Source organism: Lepisosteus oculatus, chromosome 15 (assembly GCF_040954835.1).
Source record: "Lepisosteus oculatus isolate fLepOcu1 chromosome 15, fLepOcu1.hap2, whole genome shotgun sequence".
Lineage (NCBI taxonomy): Eukaryota > Metazoa > Chordata > Actinopteri > Semionotiformes > Lepisosteidae > Lepisosteus > Lepisosteus oculatus.
The window spans coordinates 5798978-5812717 of NC_090710.1; the positions used below are offsets into that span (position 1 = coordinate 5798978).

Below are 13740 nucleotides of genomic sequence, written 5' to 3' on the forward strand. Positions count from 1 at the left end.
GAGAATATGAATTGCAATAAAATGTCATAAAATGCGAAATGAAGTCATATTTGTTTAGGACAAAACGGATAGAGATTTTTATTTTATCCCGAATGACATGAACGGAAAATAATATTTATTGTTTACTTCAATTTAAAAAGAATGAACATTGTGACACTGGATTTTGAAATAATTATATAGTTATGAATAAAAGTGTAATGGGATTGACGAGTAAATATTTGGTACATCACTAGTAAAACGAACCTAAATATTCAAGCGTTTTAGTTTCTTAAAGCATGTCCCCTTCATCCAAGCAAACATTTTTAAATTGTTTGATCTAATTAAACTTATTTTGTTAAAAATTGTACATATTGTTTTGCAATTCTTAAAAATAGCGAGCTCTTACACAACATCAGGCTACACAGATTTTGTTCAGCGAACACTTAAAAATGTTTTTTTAATCAACGTAAACAAAAAAAGTAAGGTATATGCCAAGGCAAATACATGTTTTAAATAAATAAAGTTATAACGTAGTCTTACCCTAGACCCGTTGATTTATACTTCCTCTTCCTTTAATGTACCATAAAGTCTTTCACACACAGGCGCATGCATATAAGATGATCGGTCAGAAAACACCTCATAATCTTTTTTAAAGGATGTTGCTCTCAGCACGTTGATTTTCAAAACTTCTGCATATAGTGGCATCAGATAGGTAGGTGATAGATACAGGCCTGTTTCACCTTTTGTAATCTTTGTTTGAAGAATTAAAATGCACCACAGTTTAACTTTAACACAATCAACACTATACGAGGCCCACAATTTTTACATATTTTGAAAAGCTTCGAGAACAACCTCCAGCTGTTAAGTTTGAAACCACACGTTTTCTCATATTAAAATTTGCATGTGCTCTCAATAATATGGAACGCCCCCCCTCCCTTAATCACTCCCACGTATTTAAAATAATTCAATTAGGCTGGTGTGTGTTGTGTTTTTGTGGGTGTTTGTTATGTAGGTATCACGCTGGAATGTTATGTTCGAGCGCTTTCAATTCACAAACTTTTAAAACCATACCCGACTGCTACGCTTGCGAACAAAAGCATCTTGCTTCAACCTCTCCTGTAAAACCTCAGGTTTTGAAAACGTTTACGTACACTTACTTTCTGTGATTTTCGCGTCCCGCACGTTATCCTCCCAGACCGAAATTAACTTGTCCCAACCGCCTCAAACCGTTTCCCCCTTTAGCAGTAATCTGCCAGAGGCAAAAAGAAAGGCAAAAACATGAAAACTTCGCAATACTCTCTCCCCCAGTCTGAAGCCCCGCAGTCTGGACATTCTGTACTATTCTTTCAGGACTCTAGTTCTACCCTCTCTGCAGGAATCATAGGAGCTGATCCAAGTTCAAAGCCACGTCTGCCGACCCCTCTAAGAAGTGTTTTATTTCACTGGAAAACCGCAAAACCCCTTTCCCCTATGTCACTGGGTAGAGGGGGGAAAAGACTGTGAGAGAAAGAAAACGCAAATGCTCTAAAAGCTTTGGCTAGAAATTCTCTTTTCACCACAGCTTCCTGGAAAATGGCAGTTAAACCGTTGTTGAAAACGAGCATTTCAACAGGTTACAGAAGGCCTATACAGTTCCAACAACAGAGACAAGAGGAAAAGACTCTCATTTGACCGGTAAATAATTTAAAAAACGTAACGTCTTCTACCGCTATAATATTTAATTTAAGATTACACGCATGAAATATCCGTTCTAAACGATTCACTGTTTTTTTAAGGACTAAACCGTATTAAGTGGAATGTTTCTTTTTTAAAATCTGTTAAGCTTTTTCATAAAATATGACATTTGATTAGTGTGTTAATTTTAAAATCTAAGGGACGATGTCGCCTCTTGCTACAGGTTCGTAAAGCTGAGGCAGAAGTGACTGGGAAGAGTCAGCTGTAACTCAAGTCTAGCGCAGAAACTCATAAATTCGACAAGATCATCAACAAGCTTGTGCATTGCAGTTTACTTTGATTCCAGCGACCTTGGGTACTTCAAGGGCGCACGACCTACGACCCGTGAAGGACCACATATGTTGTCTTGCAGGTTTCCTCGGGCAAACAAACCGTTTAACAAAACCTCATTGTATAAGAAAGTTGTATTACGAATTCAGATAGACACGGTGTTACATACCGATGGGTAGAAAACTGTTAAATCTGGGAAGTATTCTTGGAAAACAAGAGGGTGTTATTTTAAAGAAACCCCGTATTATGCTGTATTGTTTAGGTTATTGTGCGAATAAGCCCTGAAGACTCAACCCGGTTGCTGAGCCCTTATTTGTAGACTATAGAACATATTTATGTATACGTTAAGGTTGGCTGAATCTGCAATACCCTTAAGCCTAACCTATTTTTTTAAAATAATTGATAACGTAAAATGTTATTTCTTATACCAGTCACGATCTCATGATGTCTTGCTTAAGAGAAAACCTCAAAGTGGAAAAAGACGTCGCAGGTGTCCTTTGCACGACGTTTTATAAATACCGAATTTCAGGTGGGAAGACGCAATGAATAAGATAATACATTTCAAAATAGAATCCAGTGCATAGTCAGACAGAAATTATTTGATAATATGTATTTCAAGGAGCACGTAGTCTATACGGAGGAACACGTGTGTTGCACACACAGCAGCCAAAGATGGACATCATGATGTATGACCCGGTATAAACGTTGAGCTAGCTTCCAGTATGGGTGTGACTTTGATATCAACAAACAATAACCTTATCCGTCTTTCTTTCATTTCACCTTTAAAAACATTACGCAAATGATAAAACAATTTTCTATACTGAGTAGGTGAAATAGTAAAGCAGGTAAGCCTACTAAGTGAACATTAATTACCTATATATATATATTCAAAGACTCGAGTATTTGTTCAATAATTAAAGATGGGCACTCATGCGTGTGGAAACGTGGCTTACGAAATAAGACTGTAGAGGCTACAGACCTCTGCAGCGCTTTAATGATGATTTCGATATGGTCATGTTTTGTGTTTCCTATGACGCATTCATACAGAAAGTGAAACAACTTAAAAAACGAGTGTCGGAACACGGAAAACACAACAAACCTCAAAACATATCAAATTACATGCGTTTAAGTTATGAGATTGTGTAAATTTCGCATCTGGTGTGATTGTGTTGCTCTTTTGTCTTACGCATTGTATTACCCAGTGGCTCTATAATATTTATACATTATATTTTTCATAATAGTCAAATTGTACACAGTGTATTAATGTAGAACTGGAGTTAAGACCCATATTAAAGCAGAAATAATTTGTTTCAATATAAATGTGGAAGACGAATAATCATATATCATAAGATATCACTGATACAACGCAACGCTAAAAATTACCTACCTACTGAGATGAGGTCCTTTACTTTCTTTGTAAAAAATGTCCCTTAATAAAACATGCGTCTAAGTATGCATAGTTAGTTTACAATACATTTTCCAAGACACATATTTATTTTCATGTGTGGATGTAGTTTATGTCATATGTATTTGAATTCTAGTCAAGTACGTAACTAAGGTGCAGTTAAGTATTTTTTTCCACATAACGGACTTGGGGTGTGATACAATGTTATATATATATAGAAAGAAAATTATATTCGTTAAAACACTGAAAATAAAAATCCGCTGGCTGAATTAATATCGAGCTACTCAATCAGACATTATCTGACCACTGTATACTTGATAGTTATTACTGATAATAGCTATTCATCTGTTCGCGCACACTTTTTATAGATGTAGGCCTAGGAACACATATTGTAAAATGTAAAATCAAGTATTTTTTAGAATTAAACTTAGCTGAAATCTTATTGTAATTTGTGTTGATTGTATTATGTCTGAGAACATAAAGAGTTGCGAGAATTAACAGGAATTTGTAAAGCATTGCTTAAGTATTTGTAATCTGTTGCATATCTTTAATTCTCAAAGGCCTAATTCCCAAACCTTGTATGTATTCTATAGGCTTTGTATGTATATAGTATGAATTTAACATTTATTTTCCTGGAGAATGTTTACATTAGTGTTCAACACTCTGAACCCGATCCCACCCATAAACGGGTTTGTTTTGTCGACTATTATGAATCGATTCTAGAGGTGTCTTTGAATTAAGACATATTAAATCGATGACAGATACACATCATGCTGTGTTTAACAAGGATTCTACAAGGAGGCGTGTGCTGATACCATAAAGCCGGGCAATACTCAGGTTTACAAGTTTTGCCTCAGCATTCATGCATAAAGTAATAAACTCGCCCTAAAAGTACAACATAAAAAAAACTTGCATTTCAGAAGAAAAATAAATATGGTTTTCAGAGACAATGACTTTTTGCACAAATACCTAAAAGTAAAAGGTGCTGATTCGCATATACAACATACGGTAAATAGTTCTGTTATCTGAATGAATGGCAGTTGGGACCTGTACGCAAAGTTAGACTGGAGCTCCAAGATAAGGCTTCGTATAAAATCATATCTACACCAAACTTTGCAGTTATTCGATATGTTTACACATGTTTGTTTTTGTATTTCTATCTCTTTCCTTGAAACATCAATGAGACTGTATGAGGTCCAAATAGAGCATTTTGGTAGCTGGATGGAATCACCTTGAGTAACAAAATGAAATATATAAACACACTTCCCCCAGTTCCCCGTTGATTTTCTTCTTCGATTCTCGAGATCAAATGCAGGAATTTACCTACAACGTTCTACAGGTCATAACATTTAATTTTCTACATAAAAAGCTGAAGTGCGAAAATCCCTTTTATGTCTCGAATCAGCAGCTCCCCTGTTATTTGCTATTACTTTTCACATTATTTTGAACAGGTGTAGACGCCCCCTTTTCAATTATTTATTTTACACAAATAAATAAGATCATATTATCACCATAATTATCTAAAGGTTTTTTTTTCAGGTGTTATTTTCCCCTGCAATAAGTTTGAACTTCGGGTTATACTTAAAAGTATTCCCCCAGATGTACACATATCGCTTAGGTATTATAAACCTAAGGTAATTTACTCTTCTTTGCAAGTTTATCTAGATTTAGAGATTTTCTAGACATACAAATACAATTCTTAAATCTTACAGACCACTCTGCTACGCCTAACCTCCACAAAAGTAAAATGTTTTCCGTGTTTGTTCACAGTGTTGTTTAATTGATTATATGATTTTGTAAAAGCCCGAAACAAAGATCTGTTTCAGAAACAGTGAATTTTAAAATACGCAAGTTCGTCGTCACTCAGAGGCTGAGCTAATTATTATATGATTCAGAATGCTGTCCTCAGATATGTGAAACGATGTCGTCGACAACCTCGTGTTTATTTGACTGTACTTATGCATATATGTGCATATATATGTTCACATACTACCTGTTTTTAAAAAAATAAAGATTCTGTACTTCATTTTAAGATTTGTATCTTGATCAAAACAAATATACAGTACGATAATACAGTTCTAAGAAAGATCGTTAACTGATGTGAGATTCAGTGGGCCACTAAATATTTTCAAATTTTTTGAAATATATTAATGTTCACGCACCGCATTTTTAATCTTTGGGCCTTAATGTAATTGTATTTCTATAGCCTCCTTTTCTGCAGTCAGTAGGCAAAATAAAGGGGTAAACGCAAACATAAAGATTAGAATTTCATTTCTAGTTACACGCCCTATTTGTAAATCTTTGATTACATCCATGTGTGCGACTATCAGCGAAAAGAAAAACACACAGATTTGCCGCTAACTTTGCGAGTACAACTTTTTTGAAACAACAGTGAGGAAGAGAGTGAGGGGGCGGATCCCTGCTGTGCCTCTGCGCTGAAAGGCAGCCAATCGCTTCGTTCTCCTAACTGCCAGTCACCGAAATCCGTCCAATACCCGCAGTGCCATTTCTAAACTCTATTCCCCACTGTGTCTTCCAACTGTTGTATGTTCTGCCAATCGCTTGAGGACAGAGTGGGAAAAGGAACAAGCAGAGTTAGAGGCAGGACAAAAGAAGTTATAGAGACCGCTATATACATATATATTAATGTTTTGGAAGGCGTGTAGTGGGGAAAAACAATACCAGTGAGTGTGGATGGACTTGACTGTGTAGTTATGGAGCCCCCTTTGAGCAAGAGGAATCCGGCGCTAAGATTAGCGGATTTGGCAGCGACTCAACCCCTTCCTCATCAGAATATGACAGGCTTCCCGGGGATAGGGGGGCATCACCCTCACTCTCACCATGCCCACCTCCACCCTGGGGAGATGGGCAACGACCCTGGAGTGGCACTCACTCCATTTGGACCTGAGCACATGGCACAGACAAATGCTCTCAAACTTAGTCCATCTCAGCCCATTCAAAGCCACCCTGAAGCCCAGACCGCGGCATCTTTCGCTTCTGCACAGACTACAGTTGGCTTCCCCGCGGCTCACCCCCACTCAGGCTACACAACCAGCAGGGACTACATCCTCAGGAGAGAGCTTTCAGCCTCTGCTATGCATGCACTTGGCGACCAGCATAGTTCCGCCTCCTCCCCTCATCACCATGGCATGTTTATTTCCCCAACAGGTGCTTACGGGCACTCGGAAGGTGGTGCCCATCCACTTTTTTCTGGACTTCACGAACAAGCTGCCCCAGGTGCCCATCACCACGCTCTCAACGGGCAGATGCGTTTGGGTCTTCCGGGGGACATTTATGGCAGGCCAGAGCACTTCGGTCACAGGCCAGAGCACTACGGACCTTCTTCCCTCCACAGCTACAACTCCATGAACTTAAATGTGAACATCGCGGCAGGTCCTCACGGAGCCGCGGGGGCGTTTTTGAGGTACATGAGGCAGCCCATCAAGCAAGAGTTAATCTGCAAATGGATTGACCAAGAACAAACTTCAAAGAAGCCCTGCTCCAAAACTTTCAGCACCATGCACGAGCTGGTTAACCATGTCACGGTGGAACACGTCGGGGGACCAGAGCAGAGCAGTCACGTTTGTTTCTGGGAGGAATGTCCAAGAGAAGGAAAAGCTTTTAAGGCGAAGTACAAACTGATAAATCACATCCGAGTTCACACGGGAGAAAAGCCCTTTCCCTGTCCCTTCCCTGGCTGTGGAAAAGTGTTTGCTCGCTCGGAAAACCTCAAGATACACAAGAGGACACACACAGGTCAGTATATTTGCGCTCCGGCAGCTTTCACTTTTTCAGGCAAAGAAAAATTCAACTAAATCTCAGAATAAAACAAAAATTGGCCTACACGCACACGCTGGAATGTGTGAATGAAAGTTGTTTTTAAGTTTATTTTGAAGGCGATCTATTTTCCAGACTGTTTCGTTTTTCTCTTCATGAAACCGACTCCCACTTTTTATATGTATTCTGACGTAAGAAGAGAACAGAATCGGAGGAAAGTCTATAAACCCAGCGTATTTTCGAATCTGAAGAGACCGTTGCGTTATCTTTATTTATTTATTTTACTTTATTCTGAATGGCACAAATAGCCAGGAAACAAGTCGAGATCACAGCTGCTAAGTTTTATTTCTTTGCGACACTGTACGCGAAGCGTGAGATATGCGAGTCTAGTCAGAATTTATCGCTACGGACGGATATTATTCCTTGGAGAATGTTTAGGTGCTTACGGCTTACTTAATTGTTCGAATGATTTATTGTTTTGTCACTGCAAGGCAGTCGTATAAGCGAATTTACCAATTGACTCCTTTATGCCTTATGTTAAAGCAAACAAGCCGCCGAAAATTAAATATTTAACTTAGAGGAAAAACGGAACCGGAAAAAAAAAGATTAATGTTCAATTTTCCCAAAGGTCTGCATTTTTCATATTAGATTTTGATTTAAAACAACAATCAATACATAATTAATAATAATAAATGTTCTTTGTAAATAACGTTGTCATATACATAAAAACTCCCTTAACACTTTAATGTAGGCTACGCTATTATGGACGATTTAAAATGTTTTCCGCCAGAAATCTCCGTCGTGAATCAAATTCACAGCCCCTCAGTGGCCTGCAAGTCGGATTCATTTCAGGCCTTGAAGAGGTATAGATGTTTATAATTGTTTATAGTCTTTATGTTTACATAATTTATAGCAAGATTTAGTTAAATAAAAAACCCGAAATATCGAAGTCGAATAACTGGATTATGGTTTAATGTAACCATGCAGAGGGATGGTGCCGTGCTACACTAAATACCCTAGATGAACTTTTGTTTCGTGCAATAAAGTAGCTAGACTAGACAGCGAATAGTCTGCTGTTGGGTGAACGTGTCGTTGCAGAGCGGCCTATTTTATGAACCAAGTTGTTTTCCTCATCTCAGCTCACGCAAAAACCAACACGGCAATCAGAGCATGTCAGTGTCTTTGCTCGAAACGCGTACAGTGCTGCAGAAATCCCAGTTCCCTGCAGTAGACGCTGAAAGTAGCACTTTGGGAAAGCAGCTTAGCTTTTGCAGCGTAAACAAGCTACTGAGGGTGAATGAGATTTGCTTTCGACTTTATCGTACTGGGAATAGACTTTGTTATTTATTTATTTTTTCTTAGTTCTGCATGGAACAGCTTAAAGCTTCCTGTTTTGTCAAGAAGCGTCTATGTCATTCTCGGACAGTCTGAAGACCACATGTCTTTTTGACACCGTATTCAGAAGCGACCAGTCATTGTTCTGACACACATTGTGTCATGTCACCAGAAAGTTACATTAAAACGACAATACAGTTGAAATGTGGACATTTAAACTTCCATGGAGACTCGTCCGAGCCCGCATATTAGTTTGCTTTTGTGCTCTGTGCTTTATCTATTTTGATCCCTTTTACTCCTGTTCCTTCTGAAACACAATGAACTCTAAACTTACCATCGGATTTGTATCGATTTAAATCTTTTAATGCAAAACAGAGGAATACAGTGGCGCATTGCAGTGAATTGTTTTCTATAGTGTCTTGTCATAATAATACATTAGCAGGATTTGAAAAAAAACAATATTCTACTTATTATTTTAATTGTGTTGGTGCCGTTTTATTATCAACTCAGACGTGGGCAAATTGATTATATTCGGAAGAAAACCAAAAGAGGTTATCTGGTTATTTGTGTGGAAAAGCGGAGGAGTGGGTAGAATCAGGAGCGTGCTGATGGCATTGAGAAGGACTGAAGAAGGTAGAAGCATTTAATAACGCAAGCTAAAATATTTTTACACTGGAAGTGTAAGACAAGAAAGCAAAGCTTTCTACGCTCTGCGATTGTCTCCGCACACCAGAAACACGCGGTTATGTCCAGCATAGGGATTGCATGTAAAGAAGTGTCATACGATTAAGGTATGCCAAACAGGAAAAGCCCGAGGGTGCGCTGACAACCACACTATCAGTTAAACAGCTCATGAAACAATTATGCTGGAAGTGTTATGGGTTTTAAAGCATAGAAGCAGTAGATGGAATGTGTGGGACGGCACAATACCAGACACAGATATGTAATGCTAGTTTTAATGATGTAGCAACCATTTCGTACTAAATTAACAAATTTCTGTTTTAATTATTAAAATTAATAACTCCATCAATTAATAAGGAAATTATTGTTGTTAATTGTTTTAATGATTCCCTTTGGAATTTTGGCGAGCTGTGGACATGCCTGGAAGAAGCTCAAATTACATGTCCTTGATAACGTTTCTAAGCTCCAATTTAAACGGTTTTTCTTTACGTTAGGCGAGAAGAGAAGAGATCTGACCGTTTGAACCGTGGAATTGAATTCCATTTGCTTTAACGAACTTCCTAGCATTTAAACAGATTGATTTTAAAAGTGGAAAGAGTCTTTCTCCAGAAGATGTTGGGGGCTGGGGGGAGGCATTCCAATATGATCATGTTTGTAATACAGCGTTGAGACACTCCTTGCAACGAATCCTCCTCTTCTGGTCTGGTGGGAGATGTGCTAGCCAGTAAACTAACTATACATGCTCTTGTTCTGCATATGCAATCAATTGCTCAAAACCTTGGAGCCTTCTGGTTCTAAGCACATTGGGGGTTCTGAAGAAAACACGAGCAAATGGCCTAGAAACACCTGTTATTCCATGGCTACAAATGTGCCCACCCATTTATTAACACAACCATTCAAAAACATTGCGTAGTCAATTCTCCAGGGCTGTGGTGTTGGTAAGTGCAGCTGACACACTAGAATTCAAGTTTCCATAGTACAACAGTGGGTAGGTGATATCAATATATTTGTTGAAAGAACGGGAACTAAGAACAGGGTTTGACAGGAGGTCTTACCAATACCCATTAAAAAGTGGACCCAAATAGAGTAAAAGGCCCTTGTTGCAGCCATGCTTTGCACCTTTAATTTGGCTTCTACTTTGCAGGTCATAGCATTGACTCTGTTTCTGATGATTGTAATAAGATGTTAAAGGAAACCTTTGGGGTCCTAATGCCAAATGGGTTTTGCGTTTGTTTTTGTTTTTTTTTAGGGGAGAAGCCATTCAAATGTGAGTTTGACGGCTGCGACAGGAAATTTGCCAACAGCAGTGACAGGAAGAAGCACTCTCACGTCCACACGAGTGACAAGCCTTACTACTGCAAAGTAAGAGGCTGTGACAAGTCATACACGCACCCCAGCTCCTTGAGGAAGCACATGAAGGTTCACTGCAAGTCCCCCCCGCCTCCTCCTGCCAACACCGGCTCCGCGTACCAGGCTGCATCGAATACACTCGGAGCTCCCCTCTCCCCAACCTCCGAGCCACCGAGGAGTCGATCGACAACCCTCTCGCCTCAGGTTACCAACCTCAACGAGTGGTACGTGTGCCAGGGGAGCGGAGGGCCGAACAACCTCCACACCCCTCCCAGCGACGTGCCAACTTCAGACTCCGAGGACGAGGACTCTTACAGAAGCACAGATCCAAGGACAATGCTCTGATGTTGACATTCCCTGAACAACACAATAAACTTTTTATTGATGTTATCCTGTTTCATAAAGCTGTGGCCAGTAAGTGGGGATTACCTATAAGCATATCAGCCTGCAGGGTGGTGGATCGGAGGGGACCGATAAGAGGACGCAGAGTGGTGAAGCAAAAAAACAAACAAATTTACACTTTGAAAACCCCCCTGTCCACCCCCTTAAGACACAAACTGTTTTAATTTCCAATATTCCGAGAAAAACTTTTTGTGTTTTTTACTTCCTTTGGAAAAAAAAAGACAGATCTTGTGCGTGAAAGGCTTGTAGTGAACAATGGGAGCTAATTGTGTTGATGATAATGCCGTTTGAAAAATAAGATGCATTGAATAAGAACGCTGGGTTCCAAATATCACACCCCCTTCTCCGGTAATTCATCTTTCTCAGAAGGATTCACTTTCAGAAATATAGTTGATGAACACCAAAAACTATGACTACAAAAATATTTCTAATCAAAGTTCTAATAAACATGAGAAATAAGTTAAATGATGTGTCTATATATACAGTATATAATATATATCATACCTTTGTTCTGTAATGGTGTGTACATATACATGACCACAAGAATAAAGTGGTGTGTCTTAGTCTAACATGATTCAGTCATCACTGATTAATGGTGTTACGATGACATTGTCCATATGATGTCATCATACTCTGTCACAAACCTTCAAAATCTAACCTGTCCAATCCATCAGTGTCTAATCTGTCCACAGCACAATAAGTACAGAGAATCTTAATAGACCAGTGTCATTTATTCAATTATCATTTAATTCCTTTGCATTAATGTCACTTAGAGCAGCAAATTATTTAGAGAATCCTAGATCATTTTAAAGGTGAAATCGTCTGAGAACATTCCATGCAATATTTAAAATTATTTTACACAGAAAAAAAATAATTTTGAATTTTATGGCGAAGTCGCATTCTATTTTGTTTCATCGATAGGAAAGCGTTAAGGCCTGTTGCGATAAAAGGAAGAAACACAAGGGGTACAGTCGTTGTTGAAACGTGCCCAATAATTACGCTTAGATGACAGTTGTATTTACAAGATATACACAGATATATTTTATGATGAAAAAATAGCATCAAATATACAAACTCGTTAAAGAGTACTAATTTGTCCTTTGAGACCCTAAAGATGTAAAATTGACAGGCCTATCCCTGACGGATTTGTATATAATTGTATTGTTGGCCGTGGGTGTTATAGTCTTTGCTACAGTTAATTAATGTTGCTGTTGTTTTGTAAATTGTAATTTATTTGCTCTCGTAATATTGTTCGAAAATTACAGATACACCAAAGAATAATAATATTAATTTTGGTGAGACGTCGTGATGTTTTTTTTGTCTTTTTTACGTGTTCTGTAAAAGAATATTATCTTTTTACTTGAATGAGCTGTAATGTGAAAAGCAATTCGCATGCCCAGTGTAGTAGTGGCGTAATGACTTCGTATATCGTCGAGGTGCATGGCACTGTGGATTTTGAAAGAAAAAAATGAACCAGCTCTGATTGTGGAGGTCTGTGATGTTTGTGGTAAAAGATGACAACGTGGTAAACTTGAATAAAATGGAATCAGACGCTTAAAAATAAAAACTTGTTTTTCATACATTGTCAGTTTAAATACCGTTTCGCAAAACCATGTTCAAATGATTCCGTTAATGAAAAACTATTGTCTCAAATTGCATTAGTTATTCGCTTTGTTGCCATTCAGATATATTGCCCGTTACTTAAAGTAACACTTGTGGTGACCTACAACATTAGAAAGCTCGAAAACCAGTCACTTCTGAAATGAAACGCCTCAATGTAATATGAATATGTTTAATACGCATATGTACTGTATATGTACACATTGTATATAAAGCAACAATTGATGCTACAAACAACTAAATATATAACTATATACACTATATATACATTATAAAATACATATACATTATATACATTATAAAAAAACTTTATTTTATTTCGTTAATTTATTTTTCATCTTAAATTTAACAGTAGTAGTTACAAGAATAAGTTTAAATCTTTCTGAAACCGCCTACACGAAAAGACTCGCACGTATCCCACCAAATCTGACACCTGGGGTATACGAGACCAAGAAGTAAAATATATATGTATATTACAATAGGACTAAAATATATTTTTAAAAGAAGAAAATGTATCCCAACATGTAAAAGCTAACTGTTCAAAAAACAATGTTCTATTTGATTTGTTAGGAGGGAATGAAAATGAAAATACGTTTGTTCCAGGCAGGTCGACAAATAACAACACACCAAGTAGAATAACAGGCATGTAAATGAAGGCGCCAATCAATGGGAAAACTTATAGCTCCTTAATGAAGTCCCTTTTGAAAGGCAGGACAACACAAAGCCACAAATGCATGAATCATTCATGGGAAATATAAAAGATAAAAGATCTGACAATAGCAGAATCTTGTATAGAGTATATAAAACAAGTTTCCCCCTCTTATTTTCTGCATTAAAACGCACAATCTCACTTTCATAGTCTTCTCTGTCCAGTCTATAGAATTAAAATTGACCAGCGCAAGTCCTGCTCCACTTCAAAGTAATCTACTCGAGAGCGGAAGGCTTGGCGCTTGGACAATCTTCATGGTGTGTTAAGATTTCTATGGTAATTGGCAAGCAAGACGTTCACATTTGAATATATCTGGTAGAAAACCACTTACTGCCACTAAACTGGACATCATCAAAGCAGAGACTGCATCGTCTCTCATGAACCTCTGAAGGTTTCGACAAAGGGTATTGTATTAACAGTTTGTAAAGTGCTATCATTCTGATCAAGCATGGAAATATAGGTTGCTTTGTCCAAGTGC

The 13740-nt window shown here is 38.0% G+C and overlaps 2 protein-coding genes across 3 annotated transcripts in view; one reads left to right on the forward strand and one right to left on the reverse strand.

Annotated features, from left to right (window-relative positions):
• pcca (propionyl-CoA carboxylase subunit alpha) overlaps nt 1-1330 on the reverse strand; it is a 193249-nt gene extending 191919 nt beyond the window's left edge. For both annotated transcript variants that reach the window (XM_015363424.2, XM_015363423.2), the window contains exon 1: nt 1137-1330. The gene's annotated coding sequence lies outside the window, so the exon portion shown is untranslated. The remainder of the gene's footprint in view (nt 1-1136) is intronic.
• Nucleotides 1331-1424: 94 nt separating this feature from the next.
• zic5 (zic family member 5 (odd-paired homolog, Drosophila)) lies at nt 1425-12513 on the forward strand. The gene is made up of 3 exons (XM_015363426.2): nt 1425-1653; nt 1877-7144; nt 10431-12513. Exons 2-3 carry the CDS (start codon nt 6103-6105, stop codon nt 10874-10876), a joined length of 1488 nt encoding a protein of 495 aa, XP_015218912.1. The 5' UTR covers nt 1425-1653; nt 1877-6102; the 3' UTR covers nt 10877-12513.
• Nucleotides 12514-13740: the final 1227 nt, after the last annotated feature.